General features: G+C 54.3%; 1 protein-coding gene across 2 annotated transcripts in view; it reads left to right on the top strand.

Moving 5' to 3' along the window:
* Positions 1 to 10,559, top strand: part of ANKRD11 (ankyrin repeat domain 11) — a 226,506-nt gene extending 215,947 nt beyond the window's left edge. Inside the window, exons 10-13 of one of the 2 annotated variants that reach the window (XM_025369959.1) lie at positions 2,213 to 2,311; positions 2,446 to 2,589; positions 6,315 to 6,407; positions 9,516 to 10,559. In XM_025369959.1, the coding sequence (XP_025225744.1) occupies positions 2,213 to 2,311; positions 2,446 to 2,589; positions 6,315 to 6,407; positions 9,516 to 9,701 (522 nt within the window). In that variant the 3' untranslated portion in view covers positions 9,702 to 10,559. The remainder of the gene's footprint in view (positions 1 to 2,212; positions 2,312 to 2,445; positions 2,590 to 6,314; positions 6,408 to 9,515) is intronic. The other variant, XM_025369960.1, reaches the window with a different exon arrangement.
* Positions 10,560 to 20,086: the final 9,527 nt, after the last annotated feature.

Raw genomic sequence — 20,086 nt, 5'->3', positions numbered from 1 at the left:
AATCCTGACAATCAGAGTAATCCTGGGAATGTTCTGTGCACCTCCCGCCTGGTCTTTTGAGTACCCCCCAGACTTAGACCCAGGCAGGCAGAGGTGCCAGGTGCTCCAGGTACAGCCTGAGGCCCAAGGCACAGCTCCTGCCATAGCTGCTGGCCCTGGGGCTGAGCCGGAGGAAGGGGCGGTGCCCGGTCCGGGCTGTGCGTTAGTTTGAGCTCGCATCAGTCCCACCTTGCAGGTGGCCCACAGAATCCCTGCCACCGACAGGCCCCGTCTCAGCAGAAACCCTCACTGGGGGCTGGGCTTGTTGAGGCAGAGGGTGGGTGTGGTGCTGAACAGTGAGGTCTGTGGACTAGAGAGACTTAGCTCAATGTTTTAATCAAAATTTGTTTTTTTAAAGACAAATCTGCTCTGTTGCCCAGGCTGGAGTGCAGTGGCACGATCTCGGCTCACTGAAAGCTCCGCCTCCTGGGTTCAAGCAATTCTCCTGCCTCAGCCTCCTGAGTAGCTGGGATTACAGGTGCCCGTCACCATTTCCGGCTAATTTTTATCTTTTGTGTAGAGACGGGGTTTCACCATGTTGGTCAGGCTGATCTCGAAGTCCTGACCTTGTGATCCGCCCGCCTCAGCCTCCCAAAGTGCTGGGAGTACAGGTGTGAGCCCTGCGCTCGGCCTGAATCATTAATTTTGAACTGATTGTAGATTGTGGGCAGAAAAGTTCAAAAGCAGCAGAGACAGGTTGACGCACCTGCCGCACGTGCAGCCTCCTCCGAATGTGCCTTAGCAGCCGTGGCGGTGACGAGACGCTGCCGTGCGTCCGGGCTGTGGCAGCCCTCCTGTGCCCTGTCTCCTGGCTGAGAGCTTCTGGGCAGTGTCGGTCAGCAGTGTGGTCAGCGGCCCCAGGCCTGGCCTGTGATGATGGTTCGTAGGCAGGAGCCCACAGGCGTGAGGCGGGGCCTTTTGCTCCTGGTGTCCTAGGTGATGTGACCTGGAGGTCTGATCAGGCCCGTCCGCCGTGAGTCGAGGTCTCTCCCTCTGTGGTGAGTGTGTGTCTTGGAAGAGACGTAGAGACCGTGTAAACCTGTTTCTCTCAGCACATTGTGCGCATTGCTGTCCACAGCTCTTGTCTGCAGCAGTCACTCCTGTGGCGCTAGGCCTGTCTCCCTTTCCTGTGTTTGCTAACTGGAGCTCTGCTGTCAGGAGGAGCCACCCCTTCCGCCTGCAGGTGCCCAGCGTCGCCAGCATTCGTCTCGTGCCATGTGTTGCCCCAGCCTTGGCTGTCAGAAGCTCCTCCTTGTCTCCCTCTTGTGCGTCTACGTGCCCATCTGCCCCATGCGCTCCTGTTTCTGACCAGCCCCTCAATGTTCCAGCTGGTCTTGGCCACCCCTCTCTGCCCCACCATTCCCGTGTGGGTCCACCTGTGGGCAGCGGTGGCCCTGGCACAACTGCTGTGGCCACCTGAGCACACGGCCGTGCTTTCTGGGTCTGCTTTGGAAACCTGACTCCCTGCGGGCCCGAGGTCTCCCCTGCACCGTGGGGCTCGGCCTGGCTCCCCACTTGTGTGTGGCCCTTGTATCTCCAAGAGTGGGAGGCCTCGTCCTGAGAGTCTCTGCCGTCTTTACTTCCGTGTTCACTTCCGGTGTGCGTGTCGTTTCAGAACGGCTGCCCCCCCCGTGAGAACAGTGCAGCCCCCGCATGGCGACCTGGGCCAGTGCGCTTCCCTCCCCCGAGCCACTGCAAGACCACAGGCTCGGCTGTCAGCCTTCATATTCCACTGTGCACGTTACACCCTGGTTGAAAAGCTGATCTGGGATGCATGGGCCCTCCCTGTGAACACAGGAAGCTCAGCCTACCCCCAGCCCACTCCTGCTGTCTCTCTCTATCTCCTTTGCACAGTTGGGTGCTCATGCCTGTGTTTTAGGCCTTCCTTGGCACACGATGGCCCACAGATGCTGTCCTGCGCCTCTCCCTGCACTCTTATTTCCTCACCACATGGTGCTGTGCTGGGCGCTGTGGAGGTGTCCGCTCCCCCGTGTCCAGCACATAGGTGGTTTCTAGAAAGCTTCCTGGTGCATCTGTGTTGCTGGGACTGGAGGAGGTCTCCAGGGCAGGCTCCTAGGAGTGGGGAGGCTGAGTCCGGACCCCGATGAACTCCAGACTGTTCTTCGTGCAGTTCCACGGCCCCAGCCGACCCCCACTCACCTTTTGCCTGCAGATCGCACCCCCTCCCTCCCTGGCGGAGCCCCTGAAGGAGCTGTTCAGGCAGCAGGAGGCAGTCCGGGGAAAGCTGCGTCTGCAGCACAGCATCGAGCGGGTAAGTGGGCTGGCACAGGCAGGGGCGCCATGGCCAGGGCGCTCATGATGCAGGCCCCGGGGGCTGTTGTGTTGAGACAGTGGGGCCTGGGGCCTGACTGTGTCCCAGCTCACTCCACTCCTCTCCTCCTCCAGGAGAAGCTGATCGTGTCCTGTGAGCAGGAGATTCTGCGGGTTCACTGCCGGGCGGCCAGGACCATCGCCAACCAGGCAGTGCCATTCAGTGCCTGCACAATGCTGCTGGACTCCGAGGTCTACAACATGCCCCTGGAGAGCCAGGTAGGCCCCCTCGGCATGCCAGGCCCACGAGTTCAAGCGCCCCCACCCCACTGCCACCCCTTTCCCCTCCCCTTTATAGATTCTTCTGCACTTTGACCAGGAACTTCCCTGGCGCTCAGCGCCTTGCAGGGGCTGCAGAGTCCTTTGTATGCCTCTAGCCTTGGGCGAGCCTGAGAAACGAGCTGAGAAGGCTGGAGCAGACAGCTCCCCTCATGGGCAAGGCCCTCGGGCCACTGGGCTGGGCCTCAGCAGCTCAGTCCCTCCGCATCACTTGTCCATGCAGTTCCTCAGCTGCCCCTACCTACCTCTCACGGGTGTCAGGGCTGGCATTATTTTCTGTTTAAACTGCTGGGCTCGACCTGCAGCTCTCAGGCACCCCGGGGCTGCCACATCGAGGGCTTTCACAGCACAGGCCCCAGGGGCTCTTGTACGGGGACAGCAGGGACACTGGGTGGCTAAGGGGACACACGCACCCAGGTGTGCCGCTCATCTGGGCCAGGGTGGGCCGGACTCAGGGTCCCAGAACTGCAGTCACTATCCTGCCCATCTGCTGTGGGGCTCCCGCCCGCCCCTGCAGCTCCCCTGCCTTTGACCTGTTCTGTCCACTGGGACATAGGATGTGGGCAGCCAGGGCCTTGTAGCTCTCCCCAGGGTAGCTCTTCCTGTCTGCCTTCAAGCCGCCCACATGCCGGGGACTCCTGTCTCAGAAATCATCCTCCAGCCACCACTGACCTTCCATGTGGGCCACGTGGACCCCTGGTTCTCCCATTGCCTGCCCTGCATCGGCCCCTCCCTCTTCCTCAGAGCCCACTGTGCTTAGGTCATGGGCTCCCTGGGCCCCAGGCCCCATATCCTGCGCAGTGGGACGTGCCTGGAACACATTCCCGCCTTGATGTCCAGGCCGTGCACCAAGACCCCTCATATGTGGCCCCCCGTGACGCCACCCCGGCCCTGGCGCGCTGAGCTGTGCACTAGGCTTTGCTGTGTAGTGACGGCCAGAGGCTCCAAGGTGTTTAGTTGAAAACATCTCTTAGTGCATTCAAGATCTTCCTTTCTTTGGGGATGTATTTTATCAATGTCCCTCATGCACACAGTGACAAATTTTATTTTCTTTTTGTGTGTGTGAGATGCAGTCTCGCTCTGTCGCCAGGCTGGAGTGCAGTGGCACGATCTCAGTCACGGCAACCTCTAGGTCTCGGGTTTGAGCGATTTTCCTGCCTCAGCCTCCCGAGTGGCTGGGATTACAGGCATGCGCTACCACGCCCGGCTGGTTTTTGTGTTTTTAGTAGAGACAGGGTGTTACCATGTCCAGGATGGTCTCGATCTCTTGACCTCATGATCCGCCTGCCTCAGCCTCCCAAAGTGCGGGAGTTACAGTTGTGAGGCACCTCGCCCGGCTGACGAATTTTCTTTAAAGAAAACATGAGTTGGACCAAATGATGCTTCGGGGGCTGGATGCTGATAAGTTTGCGTTCTCGCACCCCACTTGAGAATCTGTGAAGGACAGGCAGTTGGGACAGCTCCGTACAGAGCAAACACGAGGAGGACCAGCTTGTGCCTCTCACTTCCCAGGAAGCATTTCTTCCCCCTTTGTTTCTCGAATGGGGTGTCCGTCCCCTCAAGCATTTAGCCCTTGAGTTACAAACAATCCAGTTAACACTCTTTATTTTAAAATAGACAATGCAATTACTGTTGACCATAGTCACCCTGTTGTGCTGTCAAATAGTAGGTCTTATTTTTTTTTTGGTACCCATTAACCATTTCTACCTCCCTGCCAGCCCCCCACAACCCTTCCCAGCCTCTGGTGACCGTTTTTCTATTCTCTGTGTCCATGAGTTCAATTGTTCTGATTTTTAGATCCCACAAGTAAGTGAGAACATGTGATGTTTGTCTTTTTATGCTTATTTCACTTAACATAATGACCTCCCGTTCCATCCATGTTGTTGCAAATGACAGGATCTCATTCTTCTTTGTGACTGAATAGTGCTCCATTGTGTGTGTGCGCCACGTTTTCTTGACCCATTCATCTGTTGATGGACACAAGCCTTAGCTATAGTAAACGGAGTTGCATTAAATATGGAAGTGCAGATACCGTTTCAATATACTGATTTCTTTCCTTTTTTTGATTCTGAGTCTTCCTCTGTCACCCAGGCTAGAGTGCAGTGGCACAGTCTCGGCTCACTGCAGCCACCGCCTCCCAGGTTTGATTCTCCTGCCTTGGCTTCCTGAGTAGCTGGGATTACAGGCGTGAGCCACCATGCCTGGCCCCCGATTCCTTTCTTTTGGGTCTGTACCCAGCAGTGGGATTGCTGGATCCTATGGTAGCTCTATTTTTAGTTTTTTGAGGAACCGCCAAACTGTTCTCCATAGTGGCCGTATTAATTTACATTCCCACCAACGGGGTACGAGGGTCCCCTTTTCCCCACGTCCTCGCCAGCGTCTGTGATTGCCTGTCTTTTGGATAAAAGCCATTTTAACTGGGGTGATACCTCATTGTAGTTTTCATTTGCATTTCTCTTATGAGCATTGATGTTGCCTTTTCAGATGCCTGTTTGCCATTTGTGTGTCTTCTTTTGAGAAATGTCTATTCAGATCTTTTACCCATTTTTTGATGGGATTATTAGATTTTTTTCGTATCGAGTTAATTGCCTTATATGTTCTGGTTCTGAATCCATGTCAGGGTGAGCGGTTTGCAAGCATTTCCTCCCATTCTGTTGGGTGTCTTTTCACCTTGGTGATTGTGTCCTTTGCTGTGCAGAAGATTTTTAACTTGGGGTGGCCCCACTTGTCCGTGTTTGCCTTGGTTGCCTGTGCGTGAGGGCATTGCTTGAGAAGTGTTTGCCCAGGCCAGTGTCCTGGAGATTTTCCCCAGTGTTTTCTTGTAGTAGTTTCATAGTTTGAGGTCTTGGATTCCAGACTTTAATCCATTTTGGTTTGATGTTTGCATGTGGCGAGAGCTAGGGGTCTCATTTCACTGCTCTGCGACGCGTAGCCAGTTTTCCCAGCACCGTTTACGGAGGAGACTGTCCTTTCCCTGTGACTGTTATTCTGTTCTTGGCACCTTTGTGGAAAGTGAGTTCCCTGCAGGTGTGTGGGTTTATGTGGGCATTGTCAGCTTCACCCTGAGCCCATGAAAAAGGGGAGGAGCCTGGACATTTTATCCGTGTCCCATCCAGGACACAGGGACAGTGACATGCCTAGAAAGTCCCTCCCAGGATAAACCCCATCTCTACTAAAAATATAAAATTAGCCAGGCGTGGTGGTGGGCACCTATAATCCCAGCTACTGAGGAGGCTGAAGCAGGAGAATCGCTTGAACCCGGGAGGTGGAGGTTGCGGTGAGCCGAGATCATGCCACTGCACTCCAGCCTGGGCAACGAGCGAAACTCCGTCTCTTAAAGTATCTCCCAGGAGTTGGCACCGGACTGAGCTGACTGTCCCATGGGGGCAGGGCTGGGGACCAGCTCGGGCGGGGCCTGCGGCCACCCAGTGCCCAGGAGACAAAGGCCCAGCCACCTCCATGTGCATTTTAGAGAAGCTGTTTAGAGAGATGGGCAGGGTGGCACCTGCCATGCCTTGAACGTGAGTCAGTGTGTGGTCAGTGGAATGAGGCTGCCCCTATGGTTTTTCCCTTGAGAAAGCTCACCGTAGCATCGCTCGGGCTGGCACGCCTTCCCATAGCGGTCTCTGGGTTTCCTGATGAAACCCCGTGTTTGGTTTCCACAGGGTGACGAGAACAAGTCAGTGCGTGACCGTTTCAACGCCCGCCAGTTCATCTCCTGGCTCCAGGACGTGGACGACAAGTATGACCGCATGAAGGTTGGTGTTGCGCTTCCCGCCCAGCTCTGCCTGGGCACTCCAGCTGCCTCTGGGGCCAAGGGAGGCTGCTGCCTAGTTCTGTGACGGGCGGTGACAATTTCAGATTCTCTTAACCTGGCTGATGCTTTCAGGGAGGTGAGGTCCTGTCGCTGTGTGTGGCCTCCTCAGTCCTCCCTTCTGTCCCGGTGTGCAGGCAGCAGCTCCTGTCGCCAGCTGAACAGGACCCTAGGCTTGATGGTCAGAACTCCTGGGACCGCCCCGTGAGCCCCTCTAAGGTCCCAGCATTCACCCTCCACTGCTCTGGAAGTGCTGGCCAGGGCAGTGGGCAGAGGCAGGGTAGGTGCCAGGAAGGGCAGCACACCCTCGGTCCCAGTCACTAGGGCTGTTCACCCGGACACCCTGGAGGATCCACCAGGAAGCAACGGAAAGCGGAAACTTGCCAAGTGACAGAACTTTAAAGTCAGTGCCACCCTGTGCAGTCGCCAGCCATGCCCGGAGCAGGCGGCTCTGACACCTCCAGTGTCAGGCTCAGCACCACCCAGGTCCCTGAGCCAAGCACCCATGTGTCATGCTGTAGCTTGTGGGCGCAGATGAGAACCACCAGCCCTACCTGGTGGGAGCCACGGGCATTTGCGGGACGTGGCCCCTGGGGGCTTGTGCTGAGGCAGAAACTCAGGTCTGAGCTGTAACTGAGTGTGCATTTCTGGCCAGCCCCAAGGTGGTGGTGCAGGAAGTCACTCACGCCACACCCTCCCCAGGCCACTAGGCCCTTCCTAACCAAAGCTGTGAGAAGAAAACTGAAGGCTTCATAAAGACACAGGGAAGACTTTCCTGTAAGAAGATAAATGTTTGACTGCATTAAAATGGGACTTTGGGCCGGGTACGGGTGGCTCACACCTGTAATCCCAGCACTTTGGGAGGCCAAGGCGGGCGGATCACCTGAGGTCAGCCTGGCCAACATGGTGAAACCCCATCTCCACTAAAAATACAAAATTAGCCGGGCGTGGTGGCACATGCCTGTTATCCCAGCTACTTGGGAGGCTGAGGCAGGAGAATCGCTTGAACCAGGGAGGTGGAGGTTGCTGTGAGCCAAGATCACGTCATTGCACTCCAGCCTGGGCAACAAGAGTGAAACTCTGTCTTTAAAAAAAAAAAAAATTGGGACTTTGTACATACATTAAAAATGCCACATAGGGTTAGCACCATCCGTGCAGATAGAACCCTTACAAACTAATATGAAAATGGTACACAGAAAAATAATTTATATAAAGAGCCATTCCACAAAGGAGATAAAATGACCAACCTTCATGAAAAGATACTCACTATAATCATTAACATCAGGACCACAGATGAAGCAAGATCTCATTTAAAGGTCACCTGCAGGGTTGGGAGGCGGTATCACTGCAGTATTGGGAGAAGCGTTGATTAGTAGATTTTTATTAAGTAAACTGACCATATCTATCAAATTTCAAAATGCGTTTACCACCTCACCTAGCTATTTCACTTTAGTCATTTAAAACTTAGGGATACGGCCAGGCACAGTGGCTCACACCTGTAATCCCAGCACTGTGGGAGGCCGAGGCGGGCAGATTACCTGAGGTCAGGAGTTTGAGACCAGCCTGGCCAACATGGTGAAACTTTGTCTCTACTAAATACTAAAAATACAAAAGTTAGCCAGGCGTGGTGGTGCGTGCCTGTAATTCTGGGAGACTGAGGCATGAGAACCATTTGAACCCTGGAGACGGAGGTTGCAGTGAGCCAAGATTGTACCACCACACTCCAGCCTGGGTGACAAAATTATTTAAAAACCTTAGGGATGGCCAGGCACGGTGGCTCAAGCCTGTAATCCCAGCAGTTTGGGAGGCCGAGATGGGCGGATCATGAGGTCAGGAGATCGAGACCATCCTGGCTAACACGGTGAAACCCCGTCTCTACTAAAAAATACAAAAAGCTAGCCGGGCGAGGTGGCAGGCGCCTGTAGTCCCAGCTACTCGGGAGGCTGAGGCAGGAGAAGGGCGGGAACCCGGGAGGCGGAGCTTGCAGTGAGCTGAGATCCGGCCACTGCACTCCAGTCTGGGCGACAGAGCGAGACTCTGTCTCAAAAAAAAAAAAACCTTAGGGATATATATAAAAATATTCACTGGAACAGTCCAATACACCGGAAACTCGGAGGCCCATCAATAATTCAGTGACTCACTGGAGTTTGGAACATCCAAAGGGTTACGTGATTCCATGTAATGATTTACACTGGCAATGATGTCTGAGCTGCCAAATAAAAGCTCTACGGCCCACTGAGGATTGTGAATCCATCCTGAGCTTCAAAAGCAATTTAGCATATATATAAATATGTTGAGAAAAATTTAGAGACAGACATTACCACACTGGGGCTGGCCAACATTGCAAAACCCCATGTCTACAAAAATTAGCCGGGCACGGTAGCACTTGTAGTCCCAACTACTCGTGAGGTTGAGGAGGGAGGATCCGGAGGTCAAGGCTGCTGTGAGTCATGATGGGGAGCACCACTGCTCCCCAGCCTTGAGACCCTATCTAAAAAAAGATTTTCTACACAGTTGCTGTGACATACCAGTACTCCCTGGGCCATGTTTAAATTTCTCCATTAGTTCCCAAAATATGTCCTATCCCAGTCCAGTCCCGTTATGTGCACTTTTAAATGGCATAGTTTCTACTAGAATACAGGTAAGACTATCACTGGCCATAAATAATTGTAAAATGATGAAAGCAAAGCTGTTAGATTCTAATAAGCTGCAGTGGCTGCTGGAGGTGAGCCCCAGGCTGACCCAGAGCAGGGCCCTCGGGCCGAGATGGGGGTGCCACAGACAGCGCTCTTGGGAACAGACATCCAGCACAGCTGGCGCTGCCGCCCCGTGTGATAACTAGACACCAGGGGCGGGTACAGCTGGTCCTGAGTATGTGCCCCCTGCCAGCAGCACCACAGCAAGCAGAGGGTTCCAGGGGGCCTGGCCCATACCAGGATAGGTTCACAGCCCTGTCACGCCCTCGGCCCTGCTGGCAGCTGAGGTTGGCAGAGTCTGGGGCTCTCCCTTCACTCCTCCTCCCCTCCCCCCCCGCCCACTGTGTGTCCCACAGACATGCCTCCTCATGCGGCAGCAGCACGAGGCCGCGGCCCTGAACGCTGTGCAGAGGATGGAGTGGCAGCTGAAGGTGCAGGAGCTGGACCCCGCCGGGCACAAGTCCCTGTGCGTGAACGAGGTGCCCTCCTTCTACGTGCCCATGGTCGACGTCAACGACGACTTTGTGTTGTTGCCGGCGTGACACCGCGGGATGGCCACAGGACACAGGCGAGGGCCGCACGGCTGCCCAGGGCTGCTGCTAAGCCCCAGGGGCAGAGGAGGGAGCGCCATGTCCACCCGGGCGGGGAGAGACCCCGAGAGAGACTGCACTTGGCCACAGCGTCTCCATCCCTTCCAGACTGGTCCAGACGTCGGGGAGGTGAAACACGGCTCTTCTCTACCAGCTGCCGCGGCGGGGGCAAAGCCCCTAGAGCCTCACTGGCCCCGGCGGGACGAGGAGATCATGCCGGGCGCACACACGGCAGCTTCTGTCTGAAAACGGTGACCTTCGGGCCCTTTTCTCCAGCAACTGCAGAGGCATTTCAGGAGTTGGAGAGCGGAGTGCATTTTTTAAATTTTTTGTTCCATTCTGATCAACTAAAGAAAATTAAGGTGTCCACCTCTCACAAACAGTGACCTCCAGGTCAGAGGGGCAGGAGCCCCATCCCAGCCATGGTCCTGTTGCCACAGAGCTGTGACGGCCTCAGACTGGGCATAAGACCTGGTGCGGAGCCAGGCGGAGGGACACAGAGCCAGGACTCCCAGGCGTATTTTTAATGGAGTCAAATCCACGTGGTTTGTATCTTCTTTCCTTTAATCTTGGGCATTTTGTTTCTCTTTCTGAGAACATAACTTGAAACACTACAGAGCCAATAATCATATAAAAAGTGTATCCGTAAACGCTGTACAGTTTTATATACATTCACAATGTACTTTTGCTGCCTTCTAGATAATTTATTTTGCAACACATTACTGCACAGTTGTAAATAACTTATGTACTGTAACATCACTTTCAGTTATGTGTAAAGAAATAAATAAATTAATTAAAATGCTGTTTGTATAGTGCCTCCCTCTCAGGAGAGGGGCTGTGTGGGACTGAGACAGTGTCGTCCCTCTCAATGACCTTCTTACTCCCAGGACAGATGTGGGTCATGCCTGTAATCCCAGCATTGTGGGAGGCCGAGGCGGGGGTCTGAGACCAGCCTGGCCGACATGGCAAAATCCCATCTCTACTAAAAAATACAAAAATTAGCTGGGTGTGGTGGGAGGCGCCTATAGTCCCAGCTACTCCAGAGGCTGAGGCAGGAGAATCATTTGAACCCAGGAGGTGGAGGCTGCAGTGAGCCGAGATCGTGCCACTGTACTCCATAGGCAGGCTCTGTCTGGGGGAAAAAAAAAAATTCCTACCAAATTGTTAGCTTTTAATTTTGAAACAAATTACATGTTCCCCTCCTCCTCTGCCATTACACAGACTGGGAATGCTGGGAAATTAGGTGAAGGCAGCTCCTCGGGGACAGGACCCCGTTCCTCACCGCTGAGTACAGGTGCTTCTCCTGCACTCGAGTGGACAGGCTCAGGGGAGCTTTCTCTTGCTGCAGGGCGGTGCAGGAAAGTAGAAGGGGCCAGCCCTGGGCCATCTGTCCCACAGGCCTGTGAGAAGTTGGAGAGAAACAGGAGCATCACTCCTCACGGATCTGAGCGGTGCAGCTGTGGACAGACCCTGTGCCAGCTGCAGACGCCCCTGAGCTTCAGCTTGTGGCGGGCTGGCTTGTGCCACTGCCCACAGTTCCCTGGCAGCTGCAGCTGGTGAGGGTCCCCGCTTCGAGAGCCCCGTCCTGGCTGGAAGGCAGGCCGGGCAAGCATGGAGATGCGAGGCCTCCCCTCAGAGGGTGCTGCTCTCTGCTGGGTCTCGGCACAGAGGATGCCTGCCAGGGCCCTCCAGCTAGTGTGGCTCCAGGAGACTGTTGGTCCCCGGCGTGACGGGAGAGTGAGTTGAGGGAGACGCCTCACCCTTTTCCTTCTGAGCTCTGTCTCCCCTGTACCTGGGGGCTGGGAAAGGAGTGGCAGCTGCAGAGGCAACCCCCACAGAGAGCAGAGACCACCTGTGCATCAGAATCAATAGGGGTCCTGGTCACTGGGTCCCCTGCAGAGGAACCTGACCTGGGAGGGTCCCTGAACCCTGCCAGGCTGAGCCGCTGGCGGGGGCTGTGCCTTCATTCCCCCCAAGGTCCCTGTGAGTGAGCTCGCCGGCTGGGCCCCTGCATGGGGTTGGGGGTGGGCGTGGGTCGTGCCTCTCTCCTGTCTTCCATCTGCACAAAGCTCTTGTGGGTTCCCTCCTGTTCCCTTCAGGGCTCAGCCTGGGTAAAGGCAGGTGGTCCACCTCGTGTGTGGGCTTGGGGTGAGGGTGTGAGGCCAGAAGGTTCCAGTATATTTTTCTGGGTTCGGATTAGCCGTGGTTTGTTGTGGGGGTTTTGGGGGGTTTTGTTTGTTTTTGAGATGGAGTCTTGCTCTGTCCCCCAGGCTGGATGGGGTACCATAGCGCGATCTCAGCTCACTACAGCCTCCACCTCCTGGGTTCATGCAGTTCTGCTGCCTCAGCCTCCCGCGTAGCTGGGATTACAGGCGCTCGCCACCACGCCTGGCTAGTTTTTGTATTTTTAGTAGAGACGGTTTCACCATCGTGGCCAGGTTTTTTGTTTTCTTCGCCCACCCCCACCCCCGACCCACCCCCATCACAGAACTTTGGTCACAAACTTCCTTTAAGCTTTAAAAGAAAAACCTGAGTCAGTCTGTGCCACACAGAGCACGCTGCAGTTCCAGCCCACCGTGGTGACGACGTCCCGGCCACCGTGCTGTGCCTCCATCTCGGGTGCCCACGAGGGGTGTCAGGCACGTGCAGCTCCCTGCCGGCTCCCACCTGGTCTGCTGGAGTATCGACTCGTACCTGCCGGAGATGCCACGCGCGGTGCCCATACAGCCTCCTGCCACAGGAGCCAGAGACAGCCTGCCGTCCCTCAGAGAGAAGATTTGTGAATCAACACTGAGAAACGTCAGAGTACCCAGAGCCTGCGTGCCAGCCTGGAGACCCTGCTGCCCAGGGCCACCCATGTGGGCACCAGACCACCCTCGGGAGGCTCTGGCTGGAGCTGGAGGAAGATGGCCTAACCCCACCCACTCACCTACATCCGTGGACCCCAGCACCACCCAGCTCCTGCCTAGAACCCGGCTCTGGAGCAGGCTGGCTCTGACTGCCTTGCTGGTGAGAGGGTCCACGCCCTGAAACTCAAGCCTTCCCGGTCCTTTCTCTTCCAGAGGCCTCGGGACCGCCGTTAGCACCAAAGCCGGCGCCCCTCCCTGGCACAGGGTCCCCTCTCGGGAAGCCGACGCCCCTCCCCGGCACAGGGTCCCCCTGTCAGGGAAGCTCACGCCCCTCCCCGGCACAGGGTCCCCCTCTCAGGGAAGCTGACACCTTGCCAAGGGGTAGGAACTCAGGCTTCAACAGAGAAAGGAAAGAAATATGGTTTTTTTTTTCTTCTGCTGCAAAAGAGAAGCTGGTGGCTTTTGTAAAACCTGGAAGGAGGGGAGAGGTTTTCATGGAAAGCCCATGAGCCGTCAGCCCCCTGCATAGAGTGCGCCTGCTCTGCCCAGGCGACCGTGCAGTGTCTCCATCCGGGGGTCTCCATTTCCAAGTGGCAGCTGGGCCTGAGCCTGGCAGGAGGGGAAGGATCCCAGCACGTGGAGACGAGCCGCACGCAGCCTCCACTTCCCCCCACACCAGGGAGCTGCTTTGCTCCTTCCTGTTGGGGGACAGCAAAGACAGTCCCAGAGGAGAGTGGAAAGAACTGGGCCCAGCTTGCCTCTGCTGGAAAGCAGAATGAAATACTGAAGCAAGAGAGAAGGACCCACAGGCAGTGAGAAGGCAGCCGTGGTATCGGCGAGAGCTCAGGGACGGGGTGCGAGCTGCACACCAGAGCTGGGGGAGTGAGGTGGTATAAACCCGACGGCCCCATTACTGGGCACAGAACGTCACTCACATCTGAAATTACCTGTGATAGATAAACTGGAAACTCCCAGCTGCTCGGGAGGCTGCCCCAGGAAGGTCACGTGAGTCCAGGAGCTCAAGGCCATAGCGCGCCATGAGTGAGCCTGTCGACAGCCACTGCCCTCCTGCCTGGGCAGCTCAGCAAGACCCTGTCTTTAAAACCAAAAATCAGGCTGGGTGTGGTATTTCACACCTACAATCACAACGGAAAGCCAAGGCCGGAGGATGCTTGAGCCCAGGAGTTCACGTCCAGCCTGGACAACATAAGACCCCATCTCAACAACAAAATACAGGTGGCGGCGTCTGTGGTCCCAGCTACTCGAGAGGCTGAGGCAGGAGGATCGCCTGAGCCCGGGAGGTTGAGGCTGCAGTGAGCTGTGATGGTGCCCTGCACTCCAGCCTGGGGGACAGAGCAAGACTCTGTCTTCAAAAAAAAAAAAAAAGATACCGGCCGGGGGTGGTGGCTCAGGCCTGTAATCCCAGCACTTCGGGAGGCCGAGGCGGGTGGATCACCTGAAGTCAGGAGTTCGAGACCAGCCTGACCAACATGGAGAAACCCCATCTCTACTAAAAATACAAAACTAGCCAGGCATGGTGGCACATGCCTGTGATCCCAGCTACTCAGGAGGCAGAGGCGGGAGAATGGCTTGAACCTGGGAGGTGGAGGGAGGTTGCGGTAAACCGAGATCGTGCCATTGGACTCCAGGCTGGGCCAGAAGAGCAAAACTCCATCTCCAAAAAAAGAAAAGATACCAAGTTAAAATAGCAGCAGCCAGAGCCATTTACCCTGCAGTCAAGACCCCCAAAAGTAAGAAAAGGGAAAATAAATGATAAATGTCAAGCAGCTATGTAGAGACTATGTCCCAGGTCAGAACCTCTGAGCAGAGGGTGCAGAGGGTGAGCTGATGTGATAGAAAGGACACAGGACTTCCAGGGTAGCAGAGCAAGTCCCTCTGAAAATCTCTCCTCCAGAAAAGCAATGAAAACACTAGGGAAAAAAATTGTCAACATTAACTTTTTCAGAACTCTGGAAATTATTAACTAAGGCTTGCAATAATTTAATGAATGTTTATTAAAGAAAAACAGCTGAGGCTTGGCATGGTGACTCACGCCTGTAATCCCAGCACTTTGGGAGGCCGAGGTGGGTGGATCACGAGGTCAGGAGTTCGAGACCAGCCTGGCCAACATGGTAAAACCTCATCTCTACTACAAATACAAAAATTAGCCAGGCGTGGTGGCGGGCACCTGTAATCCCAACTACTTGGGAGGCTGAGGCAGGAGAATTGCTTGAACCCGGGAGGCGGAGGTTGCAGTGAGCCAAGATTGCACCACTGCACTCCAGCCTGGGCAACAGAGCAAGACTCTGTCTCCAGAAAGAAAAACTAAAAAGAAAAACAGCTTTTTATTGAATCTTGGTACAGAGAGCTTTGTGTCATTTTAACTTGCCATGTTTCATTCTCCTTACTCCGACTCCCTGGTGCTTTGAAAAGTAGCAGCCCAGCAGCTAGTGGAGAGGCAGGCTCAGTGTGAGCCCCACAAAAGTCCAACCCCAGAGACAGCCGTTGCCATCTTGATGGGGACAGGAGGCAGAGAAATTCTAGGCAGACGGGCAGGTCCCTGGTAAGCCGCACCCTCAAGCCGAAAAGCCTGAGACCACAGCCCACCGTGAGAACTTCCATCCCTGCTCTCCTGCCCTAATGCTGCCTGTTCCTAAATCAGCTGTGATCCAACCCTGTCCCCGCCATCCTGTGTCTATAAAGACCCCAGCGTCCGCCGGCAGAGAGGAGAAGCAGCTGGACATTGAGGGACAACTTGATGGTGTAACTTCAGAGAAGAATCCAGCCGCAGACACAGATGTGGCCGGACTCCAGGGAAGATCACCTTCCCGCCCCTTTTCAGCTCCCCTTACTGTCGACAGCCACTTTCATCAGCCGTAAAATCCCCACATTTGCCATCCTTCAGTTCGTTTGCACAACCCCATTTTTCCTGGATGCCAAACAAGAGCTCGGGAGCCACCGGTGGATACAAAAGGGGATCACCCTGGCCCTTTGCCTCTCACGGGCAGCCTCGCGCGAAAGGCAGAGGGCTCACTGAGCCGTTAACGCTTCAGCTGTGGACGGCAGAGCTAAAGGAGCCCCGTAACGTGCCCTCTGGGGCTTTGGGGGTGACAGGCACCCCGGCCCTGGACCCTGCTGTGGGGCCTGCACAGAGTTCACTCCCGCCGGCGCCCAAAAGCACGTGCTTCCGCTCCTGCACCCACTCACCTGTGCACTCCCTCCTGTGAGGGGTGGAGAGCAGCAGGCTGAGTAAACCAGGCACCCCTGTCACGAGTCTGGTGAAACAGCTTCAATCTGACCTCTGGCAGCCCCCTGGAAAAGCTGCATTCACAGGCCTGTGAAACCTGCCCTGCCCTGCAGTTCACTCAGTGAGAAAAGCCCCCTTCCCACAGCATTTGTCAGGAACAATCAGTGGCACCGTTTAACCACACAGCTGTCCGAGGCACTACCCACCGGGGCAACCGGCACCTGCCCAGAAAGGAAGATGTGAGGAACGAGGACCCTATGAGGACCCGGGCAGCACTGACGTTTTCCTGGGGACACGGAAAGCCCTGTGCGCGTGTGGGTCTGTACACGTGCCCAAGAAGGGACAGAACATTCTCTGCTCTCTCGGCTGACGGAGGCTTTGTGCAAACAGAAAGTGAGAGTTACAGCAGAACCGTAACCTGCGGGAGTGCGGAAAAGCCTCCCAGCCAGGGGTAAAAGACGTACTGAATCAAGGCGTTTAATAAAACTGTACAGCGCAGAGCCTTCATTGGTCACACAGCAAAGGGAATAGAGAATTAGTTAAGAAAAGTCACTAACACACAAAGCAGCAACCAAACCACAAAGTGACAAAACCTGGAGGATAAGAACAAGTTGTCTCATTATGTTGCTTTAAACGTCTACTTTTCAACAAAATATGCAGAGAAACAGAGTATCACCCGTACATGGGGGCAAAGCAGTGAACACATACCATCCTCGGAGAAGCCCAGAGGCTGAACTCACTAAAGACTTTTTTTCTTTTTTTTTTTTTTATTTTTTTGAGATGGAGTCTCACTCTGTCACCCAGGCTGGAGTACAATGGCACAGTCTCGGCTCACTGCAACCTCTGCCCCCCGGGTTCAAACGATTCTCCTGCCTCAGCCTCCCGAGTAGCTGGGACTTCAGGTGCCCGCCACCACACCTGGCTATTTTTTGCATTTTTAGCCAAGGTGGGGTTTCACCATATCGGCCAGGATGGTCTCGAACTCCTGACCTCGTGATCCGCCCGCCTTGGCCTCCCAAAGTCTGGGATTACAGGAATGATCCACCACACTCAGCTTAAATAAAGATTTAAAGTTGGCTTTTACTAATTTATGTTCAAAACACTAAAGGAAATTATGTTTAAAGAACTAAAATGGGCCGGGCGCGGTGGCTCAAGCCTGTAATCCCAGCACTTTGGGAGGCCAAGACGGGCGGATCACGAGGTCAGGAGATCGAGACCATCCTGGCTAACATGGTGAAACCCCGTCTCTACTAAAAATACAAAAAATTAGCCAGGCGTGGTGGCGGGCACCTGTAGTCCCAGCTACTCAGTAGGCTGAGGCAGGAGAATGGCGTACACCCGGGAGGCGGAGCTTGCAGTGAGCTGAGATCGTGCCACTGCACTCCAGCCTGGGTGACAGAGCGAGACTCCGTCTCAAAAAAAAAAAAAGAACTAAAATGGTAGTATGAAAACTGTCATTGTGTCACCAAATAGAGAATACAATAGAGAAATAAATTATTCAAAAAGAATTAAATGGAAATTTACTTGAAAAGTAAAGTATTTGACTCTGAGTTGGTAGAAGCAAGAATCAGCAAACTTGAAGATAGGTCAATTGAGATAATGAAATTTGACCAGACGCCTTAGCTCATGCCTGTAATCCCAAAACTGTGCGAGGCTGAGGCAGGCAGATCGCTTGAGCCCAGAGGTTTGAGACCAGCCTGGGCAACAGGGCCAAACCCCACCTCTACGAAAACAATCGGCCAGGTGTGGTGGCGCACACCTACAGTCCCAGCCATTTGGAAGGCAGGAGGTTCATTTGAGACCAGGAGTTCGAGGCTGCAGTGAGCTGTGACTGCACCACTGCACTCCAGTGTGGGCGACAGAGACCCCCTGTCTCAATTAAAAAAATAAAAAAAAAAAAAACATTGATGGGTTTTTAATGTATGAGGATGTAATTTACATGTACTTTGCAGCACAGAGGAGGAGAAGACAGTGTTGGAGTTCATGGTTTGTATCCTGTTGAAATTCACCTACTATCGGGCCAGCGCGGTGGCTCACACCTGTAATTCCAGCACTTTGGGAGGCTGAGGTGGGCAGATCACAAGGTCAGGAGTTCAAGACCAGCCTGGCCAACATGGTAAAACCCCGTCTCTACTGAAAATACAAAAATTAGCTGGTTGTGGTGGCAGCGCCTGTAGTCCCAGTGACTTGGGAGGCTGAAGCAGGAGAATTGCTTGAACCTGGGAGACGGAGGTTGCAGGGAGCCGAGATTGCACCACTGCACTCCAGCCTGGGCAACACAGCAAGACTCCATCTCAAAAAAAAAAAAGGAAAGAAATTCACCTACTGTCAATTGAAACTAGATTTTAGTTCATTATAATCCCAACAGCAATCCTTTTTTTAAAAAAAAAAACTCAGAAATGTAGTAAAAGAAACAAGGGAATTTAAATGGAATACTAGAAAATATCTAACACAATAAGGCAGTAAGAGGCAAGAAAGAAAACTCATACAACATAAAAACAACAACAACAACAACAACAAAAAAAAAAAAAACAAAACAGGCCGGGCGCGGTGGCTCAAGCCTGTAATCCCAGCACTTTGGGAGGCCGAGACGGGCGGATCACGAGGTCAGGAGATCGAGACCATCCTGGCTAACACGGTGAAACCCCGTCTCTACTAAAAAATACAAAAAACTAGCCGGGCGAAGTGGCGGGCGCCTGTGGTCCCAGCTACTCGGGAGGCTGAGGCAGGAGAATGGCGTGAACCCGGGAGGCGGAGCTTGCAGTGAGCTGAGATCCGGCCACCGCACTCCAGCCTGGGCGACAGAGCCAGACTCAGTCTCAAAAAAAAAAAAAAAACAGCAAAATGGCAGCAGTCCTTAACAGCAATTAACCACAAATGGATTACACCTTCCAATTAAAAGACAGAGATTGGCAGAATGGATTATAAAAGGATAACTATTTATCCTTTTATAAATAAAAGGGGATAACTGAACAGTTCAACAATAATGGCTGGAGGCTTCAGACTCAGGACCTTTACTTCCCATAGTGGATCGAACAACAGGAAGAAAACGCACCGGGAAACAGAAAACCTGAATAGCACTAACTGCGCCTAAGAGACGCCTCCAGACCACTCCACCTGGTGACGGAAAAACAGACTTTCCTCCCAAGTGCACAGGATTCTTCTCCAAAAAGACCCTTCGTTAGGCCACAGATCACACCTTGGGGACTTAAAACGGACGGCAATAATATAAAGCGTGTTCTCCAACCACAGTGGAATGAAATTGGAAATCAGTAACAGGAGAGAATTTGGAAAATTCAAAAACATGAAAATTAAGTACCACGCTCCTAAATAACCAATCACTCAAGAAAGAGATCACGAGGCCGGGCGCGGTGGCTCACCCTGTGATCCCAGCAGTCTGCAGGGCCGAGGCAGGAATATCACTCTAGTCCAGGAGTTCAGGACCAGCCTGGGCAGCACAGCAAGACCCTGTCTCTACAGAAAATACATTAAGTAGCCAGGGTGTGGTGGTGACACGAGAGTGCAGCAGGGAAGTGCTGGGTAGAGAAAGGAGGGTCCCTGGCGGAGGCGAGGACAGGCACTCCTGCTCTTCTGCCCAAATGTTGCATTTTCCAAGACCACCCTGGCCCACCATGCCCCATCCTGGGCCTATAAAAACCCAGAACCCTAGCAAGCCGACACAGGCAGCCAGAGGTGGAGAGGAGCACGTCAGTGGAAGAAGACACCAGCGGCTGGTTGGCAGGAGGACGGCGAGGGAGCAGCGGCCACCAGTCGCGGGACCTGGTGGAGTTTGGCCAGGCAGTTGGAGGAGAGCTGGGCTGCCAAGCAGCCCAACTGCAGGGGAGAACCACCTCCCTTCTGGCTCCCCCATCTGCTGAGAGATCCTTCCACTGAATAAAACCTTGCGCTCATTCTCCAGGCCCACGTGTGATCAGATTCTTCCAGTACACCAAGGCAACAACCCGGGACACAGAAAGCGTGGGTCTTTGCGATGAGGCGGGGTCTGAGCACAAACCACCTACAGACGGCAAACTAAAAACGCAGCCTGGAACATACACCCACTGGGGCTTCGGGAGCTGTGAGCATTTGCCCCCAGACACCTCCGTGGGGTCGGAGCCCCACAGCCTGCCCGTCCGTATCCCCCCGGAGGCTGCGCGGCGGCCACACCCCATCACACCCCCTGCGAGGGGGACAAGAGAATTTTCCCGTCTCAGTGCTGCATGCCTGTTGTCCCAGCGACT

This window comes from Theropithecus gelada, chromosome 20 (genome assembly GCF_003255815.1).
Source record: "Theropithecus gelada isolate Dixy chromosome 20, Tgel_1.0, whole genome shotgun sequence".
Lineage (NCBI taxonomy): Eukaryota > Metazoa > Chordata > Mammalia > Primates > Cercopithecidae > Theropithecus > Theropithecus gelada.
The sequence above is the reverse complement of the archived record's forward strand: the minus strand, read 5'-3'. Positions and strand labels throughout refer to the sequence as shown.